This window comes from Rhinatrema bivittatum, chromosome 1, assembly GCF_901001135.1.
Source record: "Rhinatrema bivittatum chromosome 1, aRhiBiv1.1, whole genome shotgun sequence".
Taxonomy (NCBI): Eukaryota; Metazoa; Chordata; class Amphibia; order Gymnophiona; family Rhinatrematidae; genus Rhinatrema; species Rhinatrema bivittatum.
The window spans coordinates 136,967,212-136,990,473 of NC_042615.1; the positions used below are offsets into that span (position 1 = coordinate 136,967,212).

Sequence of the window (23,262 nt, forward strand, 5' to 3'; positions counted from 1 at the left end):
CTGTTATCCAGACTGAGCCTTCATGCACTTAACCCCCAAATCTGACTCCTCCTCCCCTTTGACTCCCTTTGCTATGTGATCAGACCTATGCTTATTATTTCTCCTATCATTTTCAGGTTCTCCATCTTTGATGATTTCTCTACCAATCTGATATAATAATTTGTATGGTATGTATGCATGCAGTGCTGACCTTAGGAGGGCCTGGGGCCCTGGAATACTGAATTTAGAGTGCTGGGGAAGCGGCTACCATGGCAGAGTAGAGCCCCACCAATGTGTGCGGCCCAGAGAGGTCATCCTCTGCTCTCCATCCCCTAAGGACGGCTCTGTATGCAGGTGTATGTGTATGTTGGGGCGGGGGGGTGGAGCGAGGTGAGGAAGCACCATGGCTCTCCCTGCTTCCACCTACCTACCCCTTTGCTTAGTTTAGATCTAACCTATTCACAAAAGGATCCTGGCCCTCCTTTCAGATGGAAGCAGGTTTTCTCCTGTCTAGTCCTAAATCCATTACTGTGTTAGATGGAGCCCAGTTCGTCAGTGAAGTTAAACTCTTGTTTTATGTCTCAGTCCCTCATTTATATTTTGAAACTTATCCTATTCTTCCATCTGCCATAGACCTGTAGCGCCTCAGAAAATGCCACTGATTGTACTAACTATTTAAAGCCTTTTCTAGTCCCCGAATTCCTCTTCGGATACCCTATCCTTGATCTCACACTTTTTTTTCTATCTTGTTGACTGTTCATTGGGTAAGTCACCCTCATCTGGCCCTTTTCCTTCATCGCCAGCTTCCAACTCTGCACTTTTCTCCTTGCTGTACCATATGCCTAGAATAGACTTCCTGAGACAGTGCATCATGCTCCTTCCCTGGCCTTATTCAAATCCATCCTAAAAGCCCTTGGTTTGAGGCTGATTTTGAATTTTAACACCAGATTTTCCTGATTATATTCTTGTTTGTTCAAACCATTTTATATAATACATGAAGAGGCCATATTCAGCCGCGTGTGGCTCTGCTAGTTAGCCGGATAAATATATCTGTCTAACTAGTGCCGTATATTCCTTCACTCACTAGTGATAAGTAGAAAAGGGAGAGGAGTGGCACTTTATGTAATGAATAATTTAAAAGCAAATTAAATGAGGAATATACAGGGAAAGGGAAAGCACCATGGTTTAAATTTATTGATTTGTAAATTGTATTGTTCATGATGCGTACAAAGTGGTGGAGAAGAAAAATGAAAGATCTGTTTATAATGTTGTGATCCACAGCCCTCCAACACAGACAGAATAGTTGGATGTAAACTAACTGAAGACATGTATAAGAATGCCATGTAGAGGTGGGTGCTGCTGGTGAGAGATTTTAATTGATCAGATGTTGATGGGTTCCTATTACTTAAATGCAAGTTACGAAATAAAAATAATAAAAGCTCTAAGCTCAGGCACTGGATCAAGAGCATACAAATAAAAATAAGAACCAGCACACCAAAATGAGAGGAAAATATTTAAAAATAGGGTATCCTTGCTGAAAATCCCCATAGTAATGAAATGTTGATTGTTTTCTCTCTTTCCTCTTATTTTGCTACACTGTGCTAGCATTTCTTTTCCCAATTGCAAAAACATTTAGAGGGAGTTTGATTTAATTTAATTTGGCATTCACATTCTGCATATTCCAGAACCAAAGATCTGCTTGCAGTAGACTATATAAAACTAAAATAATGAAACACACAACACAATAGCAAAAACAAAATCCATTTGCTTATAAGAGCAAATGCATCAGTATACAGAGAAACACTGTCTAATCCATAAAATACAGCAGTAATATGCATCAGAACATATGATATCTACTGTAAGTATATGCCCTGAAAACAAATAACACTAACCAATGAAAATATCTTAGTACTAATCAATAATCTCATGCTGTTATTAATAGGTCACACATATTTCAGCCCATTAAAGAAAAGAGTTGCAGATCCCATTGCTGAAAAAAAGTGATATTTTTAAGTGTTTTCTGAACTGTAAACAGAAAAATATGTGCACATATATTGGACACATGTTAACCGACACAAAAAGGGGTTGAATTAGCATATGTTTGAAACTCATGAGGAGTAGTGCCAATCGTGGAGGCTTCAACCAACTTAAATAATTTTGATTTTGAGTGTAAGTAAACAGATTTCGAGTTCCCTAGCCAGAGAACTGTTCCTGTAGGTGATCTGTTTCTTGTTCTGCCTAAATGGTTATCTTCTGATCTAACATTGCACACTGAAGAGCGCCTATTAAGCCACGCCCTCAAATAGTTTGGGCCATTTGTCCATACAGCTCTAAAAGCTAACGCTAATATTTTTAAAAGAATCCTGAATCTAACCAGCAGCCAATGAAGAATCCGAAGAATAGGGGTAAATATGAGAAAAGGAGGGGAATTTGTAAAGCGGGATGAAGTCCACATGTTAGACTTTGAAAGTATAATTGAGTGTCTGTATGTGTGTTATAGTCCTGCATGTTGCAAGGCAAGCTTTTATTTTATTTTTTTCAGGGCATGGTATTGCTGATGCAAGAGATCCATTTTCTTTCCATACCAGATTGACATCTACTCCCCAGGTCCCTTACCCACTTCTTATAGTGTGGTTTATAATTGTATAAGTAAGGATCTCAGTCCATGCCAGCTGAGGAGAGGAGTGAAGAATATGCATGTGGGGGTTGAGATGTGAACATGGAGTGTGTTTTCTGTTAGCTTGTGTTCTGAATATGTTCTAACCTGGTCAAATTCTGCAGACGTCCCTACCCGCTGCTCTCCTCCCCAGCCTGATTCCAGCACTTGCTTTCACCCTGCCCAGTTCACCGCAGCACACTCTGAGCCCCTCCTTAGTCTAACCGCATGCACTCTGACCCAAGGTCTCCCTTCCACTCCACAGCCTGACCCCAGCACACTCCGATCCCCTTCCCCAGCCCAACACCAGTACTTCCTTCTCCCCTCACCAGCCTGAACCCAGCACTCATGTCCTCCTTCACTAACCCAACCTCACCATACCCCTGACCCTCCACTTTGTAGCCCAAACTCAGGTCCCTCTCTTCCCCCTACCAAGCCCAGCCCTTGGTCTCCCATCCCCCCTCTCCTTCTCACCAGCCCAGCCTCCGCATACTCCTTTCCCCCTCTGCAGCCAGATACCAGTCCTCTGATTCCTGTCCCCTCTCCCCAGCTTGACCCCAGCGCACTCCCAACCCCTGCACGTTCTGACTCTCCCTTCTCAGCTTGACCTCTGCCACTTTCGCCCCCCTCATGGCCCAGCCTCAGCAGATTCTCAATCCCTCCTCCCTAGCTCAACTCCAGCACACACTGACTGACTCCACTAGACTGACTCCACTACTCACTTTCCCCTTCCCCAGCCTGACCCCCAACATGATCTGACGCATCACCTCTGCCCAGGATATTTACCCCCCAGCTCGATTGTAGCAATTTCAGTTCTTAAAACCTGACCCAAGCATTTCTCCCCTTCTCCCCCTCCTATCCGTCTCCCCGGCTCCTTCCAGTCAGCTATCCCATGACTCACTATTGCAGGTCAGCCTCCTTGCAGTCCTGTTTCATCTCGTGTATGGCAGGGGTTGTGCATCCATTGTGGGTTGTGCACCTACTCTGCTCAGTGGCTGGTGGGGTGCGCTTGTGTGCTGATTTGCATATGCACACCCCACCAGTCCCCCAAAATGGTGATGCACACTTTCTCACATTGATTTACTAATATGCCGACTCTGTTCTAGAGGGATTCCCTCTGAGGTTCAGAAGGTAATTCAGTCTCCATACAAGTGCAATCTTTGGCCTCTCTGCAACAACTGCTGACAGGTGTGCCAGTTACTGCCAAAATTTGTTGGTGGATTAAGTGTGGTAGGAAAAACTGTCCCCAGAAATGGGACTGAGATCAACAATTCCATTTCAAATATTTCTAAAACTACTACTTATAAATTTCTGAAGTGCCATTAGCCATGCACAGCACTGTATTGATACACATAAGAGACAATCCTTGGTACCTGGAGCTGACAATTAATTCAAGACAAACAGACAAGAGAAATATGAGGTTACATAAAAGAGGGTAGGTTACAGCCCATTTAATAACTTTCAGATGACAGATTTGAAGCAAAGATGTATAAGAGAGAGGCTATTTAACCCTGTGTCAATCTACTATTTTACTTTTTTCTGAAATTGTAATTTGTATGCACCTGATATTCTTAACCTTGTGTTATTTCTTTTTACCTTGTATTATTGTGTATGTTTTTTTAATTTGTAAACCACTTAGTTCCATCTACTACTACTAATAATCACTTCTATAGCGCTACTCAATGTACAGAGCGCTGAACAAAAATATAAGAAAAACAAACATACAGGGCAAAAATGACTTTGGGAATTTCATTCCTAAAGAAAATGGTTAAAATCAAAAAGGCTCTAAGTGGGATAACCAGGGGTTAAGATTTAAAAGCAGCCATTAAAGTGTGTTTTTTTTTACACTGGATTTGAAAATGGCAAGAAAGGGAGCATGATACACCAATTCAAGAAGTCTATTCCAATCATATGGTGCAACAAGGTGGGAAGAACAGAGTGAGGAGTTGGTGGTAGAAGAGAAATGAATAGATAGATTTGACTTGCCCGATGAGCAGAGTGCATGAGGAGGCATGTAAGGAGAGATAAGAGAGGAGAGACAGTGAAGAGCTGCAAAGTAAAGGCTCTTGTAAGTGGGTAAGAGGAGCTTTAACTGTATGCAGAAATGAATAGGGAGCCAATGTAGTGACTTTAGAAGAAGATTTATATGGGTATAGCGACTTTGGTGAAAGACAAGTTCTGCAGCTAAATTTTGAATAGATTTGTAGTGGAGAGAGAAGGTTCAACAGGAGACCTGTAAGGAGCAGATTGCAGTAGTCTAAGCAGGATGTGATGAGAGAATGTTTCTGGTACTGTGCTCAGAAAGAAAGAGGCTGATTTTGGTGATGTTATAGAGAAAGAAACGATACATTTTAACAGTGTTTTGGATATGTGTAGATGTGAAGAAACAGGGGCTTCACACACATTAAATCATCCTAGTTAAATTTCACAGCACTCACAGCACTCACCTCCGGGGCTCCAGCTCCGGCCACGCGGCTCGTCCCAGCGCTCCTCCCCCAATGAAGCAGCCTATCAGGGATAGGCTTGAAGCACGTCAGCAGACGAAGTAAGCAGGGGATTTAAATCCCAACCGCTCCCCTCGGCGTCGTGTGCCGGGCGTCGCGCGCCGAAGGGGCCAGCCCCTTGTGCGCCCCTTCGTGCAGCCCCGCCGAGCAGCCCCAATCCACTCGTCCCACACAGTGCTCTTATAGCGCAATCTCCTCCCCAACCTCGGGTCCAGCTGTAGACTCACTACTATCTGGAAGCTACCTTCACCCCTACTCGTCACCTACCTATCATCTACTCCACGACTCAACTGGAGATTCCCCTCATCTCAAACAAAAATGCGAACCTTCACCATCCCAACTATCAAATACCACCTGAAAAACAGGAAAAACCAGGCCACAATATTCGACACTCCCTCCACCCGACAACAGAGACTTATACCAATTTTGATCTCGCCAGTCACATAGCTTTTGGGTCTCTCACTCTTCACGCTCTCTCTTTTCAACGCCCAATCTCTCACTAAAAAATCACACATCCTCAACGACTACCTCGTTGAAGTTAGTCCAGACATCTGTGCCATCACGGAAACATGGCTGAAACCCACGGACATAGTCATCACAAACGAACTCCCCACTAATCTTTACGATATCTTCTCCATACCCAGACTAAAGAAAAGAGGTGGTGGTCTTCTATTTGCGGCCAAAAAAGGATTAGGCCTCACCTTGCAACTTTCTAACTCCACCAACAAAATTGAAGCGACTCTTTTCAAATCACCTCACCTCCAAATCTGCCTTATCTACGCTCTGCCAGGAATCCTGGAATCTAACCCCTCCCCCATCATCGAACTTATATCGAACCACATCAACGCAAACAAACCAGCTATCATTCTAGGAGATTTTAATCTACATGTAGATGCCTCCCCACAGTCTAACAACTGCGAAATGCTACTATCTTCACTCAGCTACCTCGGCTTCTCACAAATAGTTACCAGCCCCACACACTCAGCAGGCCACACCCTTGACCTTATATTCATCAATGACGGCATCTCAATCTCATCCACGCCTAACAGCACTCCAGTCCCTTGAAGAAGTCTGAGAGACAGCAGTTGGAAGAAAGGACTAGGTTAAGGCAATGGCCATGCTTGTAAATAGGGCAACACAGCAGAGCTGGAAGTTAAGGCAAGGAGTTTTGAACTATAAGAGTCAGAAGAATCATCAGTATAAGAGATTAAAGTCCCAAAAATAAAGGAAAGTGAAGATGGTTCAAGAAGGAAAGCCAGGATTCAAAGTCAGTGAGAAAAGAGGAGGGGGATTTATTAAGATGTCAATAAATGACAGCTGTCCAGAAAAGCAGTTGAGTGAATAGGTGAATGGCGTATGCCTCAAAGGAATAAAATGAGTGGAATTGAACTGGAAGAAGGGTTGAAACCTACAAGAGGTGGAGAAGAGCAGTCCAGTACAACCACTGTGGTCTACTGTGTGAGATGTATGAGAGAAAAGATAATCTCCATGACAGAGAGCAGCAACTGAAGAAGGAGTCCTCAAGGGAAAGTCAAGTCTTAAGGCAAGAAGATGAAGAGTATGAGAAATAAAGAAGTCGTGAATGTAGGCAAATTTATTGGAAATTGAGCAGGCATTACCTCAGAGAGCATGAGAAGGAAAAAGAAGAGGAAGGGAGGATAAAATTGGAGGGGTAATGGTTTGATATACACAGATGTGAAAGTTGTATTGGAGGGCCAGGATTGGGATTGGGATTGATATTCCCACCTGAGAGCAGGAAGAGGATCAGAAGAAGGAGGTGGAGGTGTGACAATAGCAACGAGGATGAAATGCTGCCAGGGAGAGAGAAGATAGCTGGCTAAGAGGAAGAAAACTTTGAAGTTCAAGAGCAGTGTACAGGGCAGAAGACAGAATGGCAGGTGAGGTACTGCCTATAAAGGATGGGGACAGCAGACTTGATATTAGTAGATTGGAGAAGATTAGCATCAGGAAGAATAGATGACCTGAAGTAATGCTATGTTGTGCATCTTCTGGCCAGTTGGTGGAAGCCCAAAGGGGTAGACTGTCATCTGAGGCAGCTGGGAGAAGTATGCAGATGAACTGCATACCACAACTAAGCTATTCAGTTAACCCATTATGAATATGCTGTACAGTTTGTATGTATGAACATAGCATGAGCTAAGCTAATTTACATGGATGCAACTGCTGTAAAGTATAGCGTCATTAAATTGGGATTTCAGAAATCCAAGGAAGCAGTACCTTGGGCTCCTTCATGAGGAAAGATTTTTCTTCTGTAGAATTTACTGTAAATGTTTTATGTTTATCTTAATAAATCCTCAGTCTGTCCAGGATAAACTGCCCATGATTTATGATCTTTAGTTGAACAAGAAATAGATTTTCTTTGTTTGAGCAAATCATGGATTCAGAAGAGTCTATATTAATGTAAGCATGCCCTCCTGGTATTAATCTTTTATCACCAACTCTGGGAAGGGAAACAAGAGGGTGGGATTGTAATCTTTTTTTTAAAGAAAGTTGACACAGTCAGGCAGACTGGGATCAGGGATTATACCTATAGGAGCAGAGCTGACTCTGGGGCAAGGCCAGATTGGATCTTCTGCCTGTACCAGCAACTTCCCCTCCAGGTTGAGCCCTTGGGTTCTGGTGGCTGGCAGGACTTAGCTGGAAAATGACACAGGCTGGGAGCTGGAATAAGGACAGTACTGGAGACTGGCAAAAGCTGGATACAGATAGGGCTGGAGACCAGGCTGGAATTAAGGAATAGGCTATGACTGGAGACACAGCTGGACAGAAGAAGACAAAGCAACGGGACTGGACTGGGCAAGAAAGGACAAGAACTGGACTGGATAAGACAAGACTAGACAAGGACTGAATATGGACTGAATTATGACAAGCAGCGATAAACAACAAGACCCAAACAGGGCACAAGGCTGGGCTAGGTGAACTTAGAAGGCCCAAAGGTCACAAAGTAGAACAGGAAGGCCAAAAAGGCCACTGAACAAGGCAGGAAGGCCTGGAAGTCCACAAGGCAAGGAAAGCATGGATGACCAGGTCAAGGAGCTGAGTTACCTTGATGAAGAGGCAGGGAGTGTTTGGAAAGGTTGGGCTAAATAGGCCTGGAGCTGCCATGTCATGTGATCAGCAGGGAGGCAGCTAGAGTGACAGTGAGCAAACCTCCCTGATGATCTCTGCTAGCAGGGGGGCTATGTAACAGGCAAAATCATGACAAGTCTTGGAGTTTTGAATGGGATTGTGTTTATTCTGACATTTTTGGGGAAGAAGAATCCCTTAGCGTTTTGTGTTTTTTATTGTCCTCCAGAGGTGTTAATATCAGCTCTGTTAGAATGTGTAGAGCTAACTTTCTTTTGTATGATGGAATTCCCCAGGTTGGTAGTCCTGAGGATTTCAACATCCATGCGAATCATCCAGATGTGGGTAGGTCTGAGGCCTTTTTAATATCAATGTTGGCTTAGATTTTAGGCAATCAGTTTCCTCCCCCACTGATGTAACTGGTAATATTGTGGATCAGGATTTTTCTTCAGGCTTAGATTCAGATTTTCACATAGTACCAAAGGAATAGGTTGAAACCTGTCACCTTACTGGTATCATATTGTGTGCATAGCAGCCAACATCTTCAGCAGGAGCACTATCAATATAACCGTATATCACATTATCTATCATATCACTTTATTAAAATTTCTTTGCAGCTAAATTTAGATTTGTTTATCTCTAAAGTGGAGTTTCTTCTATGGATTTGTTGGATCATTTTTAAATTAAATTTAAAATTACAGAATTCCTTACCTTATCTGTAAAGTCTAGGAAGGAGAACTTTAACAAGTTCTGGCCTAAGATTGATCCTCTCACTTTTGGTTGTAAGATAAATGATATGTCTTTGTCAAGTTCTTCTCTATCTGAGTTGATAAAAAAAAACAAAAACCTGGAACCGAGCTTTATCAAATATTTATGATACTCATACATTTGAAAAATCCACATAACTCTGACTAAATTGCCTTCATGGTTTGAAAAAGAGCTTAGTAAAATGAAACACTGTAATAAGTGTTTGGAGAGGCGCATATTAAGATCCCAGACAAAGGTAGATAAAACTAATTTTCCTGCCCAGATTAAGGTCTATAAGTTTACTTTATTTAGAAGCTAATCATACTTATTTTCAGGCCAAAATTGACTGTGATCAGAATATGTCAAGGGAACTGTTTTCCATGGTAAGAGGGTTAGTAAATCCCTTTTTTAAGACATTTTGGTACCTTATGCTTTTTGCTGCTTTGCAGAGATTTTGCTTAGTATTTTAAAGAAAAAATATGAAATCAGTACACCAGATAGATGGTCCAGTGACAAATACTGAAGCGGTTAGCAATTTCGGCCTTGATCAGTCTCTGGATAGTTGGATAGATTTTGAACCTCCCAGGTCCGAAACATCATTGACCTTTTGAGGAAAATTTGGCCTACTACATGTGCATTTGATCTATGTCCTTCTAGTTTGGTTAAGGCATCCAGTGAACCACTGGGAAAGGTTCTGACTCAGATAATAAGTCTCTCACAGAGGCTGAATTCCCGGAGGAACTAAAATAGGCTTTGATCTAACTTCTTCTTAAGAAACTCACCTTGGATATAACCCAGGTTGAAAATTCTCAACCAGTAGCAAATCTCTCTTGTCATAATTAATTGGAAAAAGTGGTGCTTAAGCAATTGGAGATGATCCTAGAAAAGTCTAGTTGTCTTGACTCTTTACAATCTGGCTTCCAATGAGGCTTTAATATGGAAGCTGTATTTGTCTCTTTAGTGGGTCAACTCAGGCTCAGACTGGATAAGGGTAAATCATTGACTTTGCTTTTGCACAATTTGACAGCTGACTTTGACACCAGAATATGCAAAAAACCCCATATCAAAAATCCCAAGATGACCACTGGGTAAATATTTGTGCGGGTTCTAATCCCCGCTACATTATTTTTAGTTTACATTTCAATTGCAAGTAAAACAGAGAAACATTCATGAAGGGAATAAATCCAGCTAAACTTAATTTGAAGGAGTTGTATATCCAAGATTGGGGTTTTTTTTACGCTGTATAATTTGTGAAACTTTCTGTACATTGCGTTGAGCCTCTGTGGTTAAATGATTAACAAATGCAAATAAATAAATAAAAATATTTATTTAGCATTTTTTATATACCGAGGTATAGCAGAGTTGCCTTCACTCCGGTTTACATACAGAACAACGTGTTACATTGAACGATGTTTGAAATTTAAGAATATCAAAGATTAACAAAAATATACCTCTAGCCTAACCATTACAATGCATTTGTTAATTGTTATAAGTTATAACTAATAGTTTCTCATCCTCCCCTTTTCTCCAGGTACATTGGAAGGAGCCCTGTGATGGAATGGGCAGCATTTCATCTAAAGTTGCAGACACGTGCCAAAACAGATCTCCTATTCAATATCAACAGCTTCTCCAAAAACCAACAGGTCAGTACTTGCAGTGTTTATGATTATGCTAGTTAATTAACTTTACAGAAGAGAAAATAGTAGTAATGCACAGTAGAAAATAGAAGTGGAGTGGGGTGGGATTTGCTGAAAAACACTTACGCCACACATCAGGAAAGTAAGGAGTACTGTGTGTTTCACATGATGAGGATACACTGGTCAAGACACTCGTATGAGAAGTGCACAGCTTGATTTTCTATTTTTTTTTCTAGGCTCAGAAATCAAATCCAGGTCTTCTGGCCTTCTTTAATTCACATGGACAGCAAATCTGTTGTTTAGACATGAGTCATCAAGTCTTAGAGTAGTTTATTGGGTGTGTAATATTTCCTTTTTTGTGTGCATTATTTTAAAATAAGTTTTAGTATTTAGAGAGGGGTACAAATTTGGTATTAATCCTAGTCCTCTTTTGGACCGTGGAATATGATTTAGACCTGATTTGGACCAGTGGAATTTTCAGGAAATGAGAGCAGTTAATCACTGATATGCTCTGGGCATGCACTGGATGTGGTTTACTTGGATTCAGGACCAGATGAAGAGGGGAGGGGGGAGTTATCTACCTCCTCCTCCCTGAGGAAGAGGGAGGGTACGAACTCTCCTGCCCAAATACTCATCTTAGTGCATCCCCCGCATTCCTCACTCCTTCCTTACCTCGAAGTCACAGCTCGGGCTGCAGCAGCAAAGGAGGATGAGGAAAAATCAGCGTGGGACCTTCAGAGGCCCTCGTGCACCAATGGACCCTGTGGCAGGAGAGGGCTGCTCTAGGTTCCCTGGTGGTTTTTCTTCATCTACTTTGCTGCAACCAGAGCCCACAGGAAGAGAAATTAGTTCCAGAGGCAATTGCCTTTGTTGCTTAGGCCTAAATTTGGGCCTGCTTGGATTTCAGCGAAGCTTTTGAATAGGAGGCTCATAAATAAATTGAGCAATCTGGGGGTGGGCTCCAAGGTGGTTGAGCAGATTAGAAACTGGTTGAGTGATAAACAACAGAGGATAGAAAGGTGATTTAGAGGAATGCATCAGGCAGGGGTGGATTGCAGGAAAATATCAGCCCTGGAGATTTTTTTCAAAACTGGCCCCCAAGGGTATCTATCTGGCTCCCTCGTGCACTTTCCCTGCTACATGTGTTTCAACAGCTTCCAAAAGCAAGCCAAGACAGCTCTTGAGAGGTACAACAGGTGACCTAGTTCCGGCAAAACTGAGGCAAAAACTTTCCAACATAAATTTCACATTTTTCCTAAATAACTAAGTAGTAGGTGACATCCTAGAGCAGGGGGTGAGCAAATAGAGCTACAGGCGCCTTCTATCCATGCGATCAGTTGGATCTCCCACTAGTTTGATTATATATATATATATATATGATGATATATATATATGAAAAATAATCAAACTTGAGGGATATATATATATATCCTGAATTAGTGGTCTACTGTTAAAGTCTATTGCCAACCAATTAACTCTTCAACCAGTTGTCAAGTAATGAGACAACTATGCTGTCAGTCAGTGTCAGACACATGCGCGCACACACAGTCTCTCAGACACACTTTTGTCTGTGACTGATAGAGAGAATGTGCCTGTGGATGGGTTTGACACACACACAGACACATCCACACACTGAAAGCAAAAGAGTGTGTGTGTGTGTGTGTGTGTATGTCAGAGAGCGTGTGTAAGAGCTGTGTCAGCGAAAAAGACCCCCCCCCACACACACACACACAATGTCTCATATGCAGACAAAATGTGTATGTGGGTGTCCTTCTTTCTTTCACAAAGACACACACACCCACTTTCCCTCTCAGACACATTAATTCTGGCTCTTGTGCTGCTGCTCATGTACTCACACAGGGGACGAATTTAAAAGCCCAGTGCATGCAAATCCCGGGAGATACGTGTGTGGCCAGGCCGTGAGTGCATCAAGTGCATTTTTCAAGCAGCCCGGCCACGTGGAAGTGCTGGGATTTTATAAAGGGGGGGGGGCGAGGGTGGGGTCTGGGCAGGACGGGGACAGGGCAGGGGCTACGCGCGGAACCTACTTCTGCTCCGGAGAGCAAGTAAATAGCCAAAAAATAAAAAATAGGTCATTATGGAAGGTTTTAGAGGTTGGGGAGGAGAGTGGAAGAGGGAGGAAGGATAGGTAGGGGGTTAGGGAAGTTCCCTCCCAGTCCTCTCCTTTATTGTAGTGGACTGGGAGGGAACTGGGGAAGGCCCGATCTTGCTTCCACATGCGTCAAACAAAATCTCCCCCCCTTCCATGCGCAAATTGTCACTCGTGTGCACATACGCGTGGGTAGCAGATTTTATAACATGGGCGTGTTGACGCGCGCGTGTTCTAAAATCGGTGCGTCCATGTGCGCTTGCCAGGAACCGCGTGCACATGGACACTCGCGCGGCCCTTTTAAAATTTCCCCAACAGTGCTCTCACTCCAGCACTGTCACATCATTATGAAAAGTTTTTGTTTGTTTCCAGCCCTTGCCCATTCTGCACCAGCCCCTTCTCCTTCCCCTTCCTACCCCTTCTTGGCATCCTTACCCTGCAAGAGACTCACTATTTCCACAGCCAGTTGCCCTTCTCAGAGCTTAGTCCGGCCACCTCAGACAGAAGCCTTCCCAGTATTGCGCAGGCACTTGCTCCTGGCTCATCCCCCCCCCCCCCCCTTTCTGTGACTGCAACTTGCCTACACGTCTTCATGCATCCCCCACCTGTACCTTCACCACTCCAGGGCATTCGCATTGACCGTGTGCCACACAGAATTTGCTGTTTTTATGGTTCACCCAGGATCTGCTCTTCCTGTCTATTCCAGGGGAGGGGGCACCCTGGCTGAGTCTGGGGAGAGCCACTGAGCCGAAGCAGCAGCACAGCTCTGGATGGAATCCTGCTTTCCCACAAGGAACCAGGGCAGCCAGGGCTGGTGCAAAGGTATTAGGTGCCATTGGCGAATCTTACAGCCTTGCATCCCACTCCCAATCCTTCCCTCTCCACACACAATTAAATAAATATGCATTTATGAAGACATATTTTACATGAAAAAGGATATTCAAAGTTCAGTTTCCTGAGGTAAAGATATCACTTACGACATGTATATTATAATTACACGCACTGGGCCAGATTTTAAAAGGGTTACACGCATAAGTTATATGCGTAACCCTCTTAAAAGGCCCCTGCAAGCCCCAGGACGCGCACAAGTCCCGGGGCTTTGCAAAGGGGGCTTGTAGTGATTCAGAAATTTTAATAAATAAACAAATATACTTAAAAAGATCACTTGAGTAATTTATAATGCACACTTTTCACATATGGTCTATGCTTCAAATACAAAGCAACTGAAACATGGGGGAGTAGCTATATTTATTTAAAAAAAAATTGATATATAGATATTATAGACATCAGAAGAGATATTGTGGGCAGATACTTTGCCATTTGTGTGACGATGGGAACTGAAATTGCAACTTTAATCAGTGCATATGCTCCTAATAATGACAAGGTACTTTCTATATGCAATTGGGAGAACGTCTGCTTGACTTTTTGGATGGGGAGATAATTTTAGGGGGGACTTCAGTATCACAATTGCTTCTTCCCTGGATAGCCCTAGCAGGCCAAATGCCAACTGAGGAGCTCATCAGAGGAAACTAAAATCTCTTCTGGCATCATGGGAGCTAGTAGATCTTTGGTGAACATATAATCCCACTAGAAGGGACTATAACTTTTTCCTAGAGGTCCACAATTCTTGTTCCCAAATAGATTATTTTTTTGGGAATCACCTTTGAGCAGGGGACCATGATATGGTAACTATCGGTGATATCACTTGGTCAGACCACAGCCCAATTAGCTATACATTCACTATCAATCAATCTGACATGGGACAAATGTATTGGAGGTTAGATGACCTTTTATTGAAAGATGAAAATATATGCAAATTAATATGACAAGGAATAGATGAATATCTTCAATTTAATTATACAAATAAGGTCTCTACACAGATTATATGGGATTGTCTGAAAGCAGTCTTGAGAGGTAAATTAATATCCTGAGCATCAGTTAAGAAAAGAAAGAAACAGGAAGAGAAAAACAAGTTATTTTCTAATATTAATGATTTAACACAATTGCATAAACAAACTGGACTAACCCAAGCATTACAGGAATTGGAGAGAGAAAGGGCAGCGTTATAGATCATTTAATGGATGAGGTGCAATATAAATTAGATGCCACCAAGCAACTCTATTTTGAGATGGGCAGTAAACCCAGTAAGTTATTACTGAAGAAATTAAAAGCTCAACAAGCTCAAAATCAGATATTGAAAATTAAAGATGTAAGAGGGGAGTGGGTATGCACTGCTGATTTAATCATGGAATGCTTTCTGAGGTTTTGTGAATAATATTTTTCTGTTTAAAGTGACAAAACATTGAATGCTTAATGGCTGGCACATGCAGAAATAAGGCTGAATGTTTGCATGTAAGGATGAGTGGGGGTACATGAGAAGGCACCAGGCAGAAATCACAAGAACAAAAAGAAATGCTGAACAGACACATTATATGAAATGAATAAGCATTCTGTGAGGTGCCCTGGGGAGGTGGGGCAGTGTACGTGATAAGGCAGAACACTGTACATGTGAGCCAAGTTTAGCAGACTATAAAGAGACTTGTTTGAATTCAGAAAAACAAGCAACAGCATTGCTAGAGGAACAGTATATTCTGTAGAGATGTGAATCGTGTGATCGATCGTCTTAACGATCGATTTCGGCTGGGAGGGGGAGGGAATCGGATCGTCGCAGTTTGGGTTTTTTAAATATCGTGTAAATCGTGTAAATCGAAAACCGGCACACTAAAACATCCCTAAAATAAATCCCCCACCCTCCCGAACCCCCCCAAAATGCCTTATATTACCTGGGGTCCAGAGGAAGGGTCCCGGTGTGATCTTTTACTCTCGGACCTCCGTGCGTTGTAGAAATGGCGCCGGCGCTAACTTTGACCTGTCATATGACAGGTCAAAGGTAGCACCGGCGCCATTTTGTTTTTTTGTCCCCCGACGTCAGGAGCGTAGGAGATCGCTCCCGGACCCCCGCTGGACCCCCAGGGACTTTTGGCCAGCTTGGGGGGGGGGCCTCCTGACCCCCACAAGACTTGCCAAAAGTCCAGCGGGGGTCGGGGAGCGATCTCCTACCGCGAATTGTTTTTCCGTATGGAAAAACGATTCGACTGCAGGAGGTCATTCCGGACCCCCAGGGACTTTTGGCCAACTTTGGGGGGCCTCCTGACCCCCACAAGACTTGCCAAAAGTCCAGCGGGGGTCCGGAAGACCTCCTGCAGTCGAATTGTGTTGCCGTACGGCCGGCGCCATTTTGCGGAAAATGGCGCCGGCCGTACGGCAACACGATTCGACTGCAGGAGGTCGTTCCGGACCCCCGCTGGACTTTTGGCAAGTCTTGTGGGGGTCAGGAGGCCCCCCAAGCTGGCCAAAAGTCCCTGGGGGTCCAGCGGGGGTCCGGAACGACCTCCTGCAGTCGAATCGTTTTTCCGTACGGAAAAACGATTCGCGGTAGGAGATCGTTCCGGACCCCCGCTGGACTTTTGGCAAGTCTTGTGGGGGTCAGGAGGCCCCCCCAAGCTGGCCAAAAGTCCCTGGGGGTCCAGCGGGGGTCCGGGACGACCTCCTGCAGTCGAATCGTTTTTCCGTACGGAAAAACGATTCGCGGTAGGAGATCGTTCCGGACCCCCGCTGGACTTTTGACAAGTCTTGTGGGGGTCAGGAGGCCCCCCCAAGCTGGCCAAAAGTCCCTGGGGGTCCAGCGGGGGTCCGGGAGCGATCTCCTACGCTCCTGACGTCTGGGGACAAAAAAACAAAATGGCGCCGGCGCTACCTTTGACCTGTCATATGACAGGTCAAAGGTAGCGCCGGTGCCATTTCTACAACGCACGGAGGTCCGAGAGTAAAAGATCACACCGGGACCCTTCCTCTGGACCCCAGGTAATTTAAGGCATTTTGGGGGGGTTCGGGAGGGTAGGGGATTTATTTTAAAGGGTCGGGGTGGGTTTTAAGGTTGTTTTAGTGTGCCGGTTTTCCCGCCCTCCCCCTTCCCCTCCCCCGATTTACGACTTTTTGACGATAAATCAGGGGAATTGTTATTGTATCGCGGCTCTAACGATTTTTGACGATTTAAAATATATTGGACGATATTTTAAATCGTCAAAAAACGATTCACATCCCTAATATTCTGTGCTTTGGCTCTTTTTGCTCCCTTAGGGGCGGATTTTAAAAGGCGCGCGAATAGCCTACTTTTGTTTGCGCTCCAGGCGCAAACAAAAGTACGCTGGATTTTAGTAGATACGCGCGGAGCCGCGCGTATCTGCTAAAAACCTGGATCGGCGCGCGCAAGGCTATGGATTTTGTATAGCCAGCGCGCGCCGAGCCGCGCAGCCTACCCCCGTTCCCTCCAAGGCCGCTCCGAAATCGGAGCGGCCTCGGAGGGAACTTTTCTTTGCCCTCCCCTCACCTTCCCCTCCCTTCCCCTACCTAACCCACCCGCCCGGCCCTGTCTAAACCCCCCCCTTACCTTTGTCGGGGGATTTACGCCTCCCTCCGGGAGGCGTAAATCCCCGCGCGCCAGCGGGCCTCCTGCGCGCCGGGCCACGACCTGGGGGCGGGTACGGAGGGCGCGGCCACGCCCCTGGACCGCCCCGGGCCGTAGCCACGCCCCGTACCCGCCCCCAAAATGCTGCCGACACGCCCCGAAAACGCCGCGATGACCGGGACCGCCCCCGACACGCCCCCCGACACGCCCCCTCCGAAAACCCCGGGACTTACGCGAGTCCCGGGGCTCTGCGCGCGCCGGTAGGCCTATGTAAAATAGGCTTACCGGCGCGCAGGGCCCTGCTCGCGTAAATCCGCCCGGTTTTGGGCGGATTTATGCGAGCAGGGCTCTGAAAATCCGCCCCTTAAGGAATAACAACCTTGTCCTTCCTTGGGTTTCCTCTCTGTCTTTCTGTCTGAACATTGGTTTTTTTTTACAATTTATAGTTTTATTGGTGATTAATATATCATTACATTAAAAACAAATTGCAAGTAATACAACACCAAGAGTTACATATTTATTCCCCAAGTTGCGCCCACCCACCCCCTTCCCAGTGCCAACCATATAGTGTTATTCAATAAAAAGTCTTGATGATTCATTAATCTCCATTGGTTCCTCTCCAGCTTTTAATTGGACCCATCTCTAGAGGCATGCCAGTTCAGATAAGCGTCCCATGTACTATGAAAAGATTGAAGATTTTGCCTCTTAGCTGCTGTGATTTTGTACATGGTACATACTTTATCCAGCCTCCGTAACACAGCCGAGAGCTGTGGGCCCTACATCGATTTCCATGAGCGGGCAATCTCCATTTGTGTGGCAATGCAGGCTTGAAGGCAAAACAGGTGAAGTGCCTTCACAGTTGTTCTCTCTGTATTGTGTAATAATGCAAAGTCCAGAGATAACTCAACTTGTTCATCTAATATACTGGAGACCAAATCTTGCAAGTGAGTCCACAATGGTGTAATACAGTCCCCTGACCACCACATGTGTAGAAAAGTACCTGTCACCCCGCACCCTCTCCAACAGTGACCAGATTCAGTAATTGACATCTTATATAGCCTCTCAGGTGTATAATACCACCTATATAATAGCTTATAACCATTTTCAACTATATTTGAAGATACCAAAGTTTTACTGATTTGGATATAGATATTGGACCATGCCTCCGGTTCCAATGCAGTAGGCAAGTCCTGTGACCACTGATTACAAAAAGAAGGAAGAATTGATAATGGCGCATTAAGCAGCTTATACAGTATACATATTAATTTTTTAGTCACAATGGGAGTGGAGCAAAACCCCTCAAACAGGGTCTTTCCTGATATCAGTATGTTAGACACATTGAGGCTTCTATAAAAATGATATACCTGATTGTTTACCATAGCTTCACTATGAGGTAGACCACACTCATTACACAATGTCGAGAAGGGGAGGAATTTATCTCTCCCCCATATGTGTTCCAAACAGATTAAACCACTGGTCTTCCATGCCTCAAAGGACCGGTTTGGGAGACATGGAATAAAGGTCCTATTATGAAAAAGGTTAGTAAGATGATAATAGTCCTTACTACCCACCAATCTCCCTTTTCATCTGTCCCAAATCTGCATAGTCATTCTAGTAGTTGGTAGCATTTCAGGGCAGTCCCTCCATGTTTTTCTTGGTTGCCATGGGATAGCTTTTAGCGGCATACCTGCCATATAGTGTTGCTCCATGTGGGCCCAGTGTTTAGAGTCTCTCGAATCATGCCATAGTACCAGAGGCCTCAGTTGGGAAGTGGCATAATACCAGTGTAAATTTGGGACCCCAAGACCACCCTCTGATTTAGATAGATATAATACATGTTTACTGACTCTGGGTGGTCTACACTTCCAAATGAAGCTAAAAATTTTCTGCTGCCATCTTTGAATCTGGTTATTGGGTAACAATATAGGAAGTGACTGAAATAAGTATAGCTGTTTTGGAAGCACATTCATTTTAATAGTGGCTATGTGCCCCAACCAAAATAATGGCAATCTTGACCATATTTCGAGATCTTGAAATATTTTATGGATCAAAGGTGTATAGTTCAATTGAAATAATTCACTAGGGTGCCTGGAAAGTTGTATACTCAGATATTTAATTTTTTGCGTAGCCTATCTAAATGGGTGTGCAAGACGTAAATGGTTGACTGTATCTTGGGGACAAGTAATGTTGAAAATCTCAGATTTCTCCCAATTTACTTTAAATCCGGAAGCGTCACTGAAATTCTGTATTTCCTTCTCTATGCCTGTTAGGGAGGTATCCGGGTTTCTGACCATGAACATAATATTGGCGAACAGGCAAAGTTTATATAAGTCATTGCCCACCTTAAAGCCTTGTATTTAATTATTCAGACAAATATGGATAGCCAATGGCTCCAGAAATAAAGCAAATAATGTTGGGGATAGCGGGCACCCTTGTCTGGTCCCTCTGCCCACTGTGTAATGATTAGAATATCCCCCTTTTATTTTTAAACAAGCTCTAGGTTTTTCATAGAGTTTAGTGAGCCAATTACAGAAGTAGGATCCAAATCCAATTTTTTTCAGGACCCCAAACAAAAATGGCCAGTGCACCATATTGAATGCCTTTTTGGCATCAGTTGATAGAAAAAGGGCTTCCGCTTTATTGTAATGCGCTACCCACATAAGATTTAAAAGCTTACAGATATTATCCCCAGCTAATCTCCCTGGTATAAAATCTGCTTGGTCCTGATGTATAAGCTGTGTAATATATTTATGCGACCAGCAAGAATTTTCACTAGTTGAACATTGTTTGTTTGATACATTGATTAATAAAGCTTTCTTGTTGTTACTGAAGTTGAAGTTTTATTTGTGGCTGCGGCGCATGGTAGAGGCTTGAAAAAACTCTACATTTGCTCAGAATTATATGCACAAGTAGTAAAATTATATAAAGGAGGCACATATGAAGCTATATCTTAATGAGATTGAACTGACAATAATACCACCTTGAGGTTGCTGCAAAATTAGATCAAAACATTTCAGGACAGGAAACATTGGAAGCTATATTCTCCCTAAAATTTAGCAAATCACCAGGTTTAGATGGATATACAATAAAGTTTTATAAAACATTTAAAGATGTATTGACACCTATATTGTTGAAATTATATAATACTTTATTGAAATCACTCAAATGACTGGATTCAATGACTAGCAGGTATCACAATTTTGCCCAGACAAGGGAACGATGCTACATTATGTAGCTCTTATAGGCCTATATCCTTCTTCACTATTGACTTTAAAATACTGGCAAACATTGTAGCTTCCAGGTTAAGTTGGGAGATGCCATCAGTTGTGATGGCAGATCAAGCAGTGTTTATAAAAGGAAGGCAAGCGGCAGACAATATAAAAAAAATTTGAATCTTATATGATCTAAAAACGATCAAAATCCTATGATTTTTCTGTCTATAGATGCTGAGAGAGTTTTTGATAGGGTTCACTGGGCTTTCATGTTCAAGGTTTTAGAAAAAATGTAGTTGGGAATTAATTTTCTTACATAGTTGCTAGGGATGTACCTGAACCCGAAAGCAGTAATCAAAATGAATGGGAGATATTCTAAAGCATTTACTCTAGCAAGGAGGACAAGGCAAGGATGCCCTCCCTCCCCACTTGTGTTAATGGGACTTCTCACGGCAAGAGTGGGGAAAATAACAAGATACTGGTCAGAGGGAATACAAAATATCTTTATTCGCCTATATTGGTAACAAAGCCATTTTTGACTTTGCCCATTTTAGTTCAGGAATTGGCAGCATACAATAAGGTTTTGGGTCAGTATGGGATAATCCAAAACATTGAATATTAATTTACCAATGGAACAAATGGATAGGATGAAATTGGCTAAAGGGAAAATAAGATCCGTAGGGATACGTATATGCCAGGATTGGAGACAGCTGTTTCAAGAAAATCATGCATTATTAAGACAGTGGGGGACTTGGAAATGTAATCTAGCCAATAGCCATACATTATTATTATGGTGAAGCAGAATCGCAGCAATCAAAATGACTGCATTGTTTCGGTGGAATTATTTATTTCAAGCTTTGCCGATTGCCTTATCAGGCAAATATATGAAGCAATTACAGCGAAACATTTTCAACTTTATTTGGAAGAGGCTCCCTCCCAGAGTGTCCCACAGAATTTTGTACCAGGGGGAGCTTGGCTGTTCTGTGTTTTAAGCTGCTCAACTAAAAGCAATTTGGGGGATGGCTGCAATTGGGGAAAGTTAAACCCTGCAGGGCATTAGAACAGATTGTGAAGGGGGAAGAAACTTTACAAACTCTAAAATGGCTCCTCACCCAAGGAGATGGTGGAGTTGAATAACTAACCCTTTTGTGGCTCATACTTGTTAAATTTGGGCAAGGTACAGAAAAGTAATAATGGGACCACAGATTTTTAACTCCTGGCACCGATTGGAGTGAATAGATGTATACATTTGAGAGAGATACCATTCTTCTTAGTGAAGCGCTGGGCAATGAAGGGGTTGAGAAACGTGGGGACATTTTGACAAGACAATAAGAGGTAGATGTTAAAAAGTCAAAAGAGAGAGAGAGATCTTTATAAAGCTCAGATTGATACTCTATATATGGACCATTGAAAGGAAGCACTTTGATTCGGGGTGAGTTTTCAGTAGGTGGGTTAGGGTTTCAGGCCCATTCAGTGGTATCCATTGTAAAATTGACATCATAAAAGAATTTTAGACCTTATAAGTGATGAAAACTCTAACAAGAGGAGTTGATTTATACACTGCAGTCTCTTATAGCTGCATTGTACAAATCAACTCCTTTTCATCATGTATAAGGTCTAAAATTATTTTGTGATGTCATACCCTCGCCCCCCAACCCTAACTCACTCAGAGACGGTGCTAGCTTTTTTTGCTGCCCTGTGCGAACAATTATTGTGCTGTCCCCCACCACACTTCATTCATTCTCTGTCTCGAGCCTGCCAAAAAAAGCTCAGCTCCTTCCAGCAACCAAAACTTTAAAATCTTTCATCCTCTAATCCCCGGGTCTTCACCCCCTCCCTCGGAATCCATTGCTGGTGCACCCCACCTCCTGCTCTCTCCACATACATAGTTAAAATTTATGCATTTATAATAGATTTTGCATGAAAAAGAATATTCAAAGTACAGTCTTCTGAGGTAAAAAAAAATATCATAAGTATTTGCATGCACTTCTTTGGTGCCAACCAGAAAATCCAACAAAAAAACCCACTGGCATTAGTGCTGCTGTAATGGGTGTGGGTTTAACCCTCAGAAAGCCACGAATAAAATGACAATATAATAAACCTCTCACACCAAACTAGCACTAACTGCTAGCACTTAAAAAAGTAATAACCCTACACCAGGCCCTAAAACACCAATACACTTCCTATTAGGAAAATAGAAGAAACCAAGCTGCTATAGATACCTACATGCTAGCAGAATACCCGTCCACATCACGCATGCAGAACACAGGCAGACCCTCATCAAATACAGGAAAAAGAAACCATAAAATAGAAATAGAAACATGCAGCAAAACTGAATAGGAAAACTGCAACAAGTTAGACTCTATGCAATGTAACAATGGAAAAACAGAAATCACCAATTCTCAGACATAAATAATAATGCATTAATCATAATAGTATAAACATACTAATAAAAAGAATATATCGAAACAGCTGGTAAATGGAAGATCCAATAATTAAAAACTCAAATAACTTGTTTTAAATTTCTCAAACTCCAATAAAATATTTCAAAACAGCAGACACATCAAACAGCATCCAAAAATTAAAACTAATAAGGATAAAATAATTCACACTCTCCATACTTGGAATCTTTTGATTTCTAGTCACTCAGATTGTCATGGATTACTGAGAGAGAGAGAGAGAGATGTATAAACATTCTCCTCTCTCCCTCTCATTGATATATATCTATAGATACACATACATACATATGCTCTCTCCCTCATACACTCACATCTTCCCTCTTACATACACATGCTCACATGCACATGCTTCCTCTCGCTCACACACATGCTCACAAATGCTCCCTCCTACATATACATGTTC

The 23,262-nt window shown here is 43.0% G+C and overlaps 1 protein-coding gene across 1 annotated transcript in view; it reads left to right on the forward strand.

Moving 5' to 3' along the window:
• The window catches only part of LOC115083518 (cyclic nucleotide-binding domain-containing protein 2-like), a 316,705-nt gene that overhangs the window by 4,981 nt on the left and 288,462 nt on the right, over nt 1-23,262 (forward strand). The window contains exon 3 of the mRNA XM_029587398.1: nt 10,505-10,616. Coding sequence (XP_029443258.1) covers nt 10,505-10,616 — 112 coding nt within the window. The remainder of the gene's footprint in view (nt 1-10,504; nt 10,617-23,262) is intronic.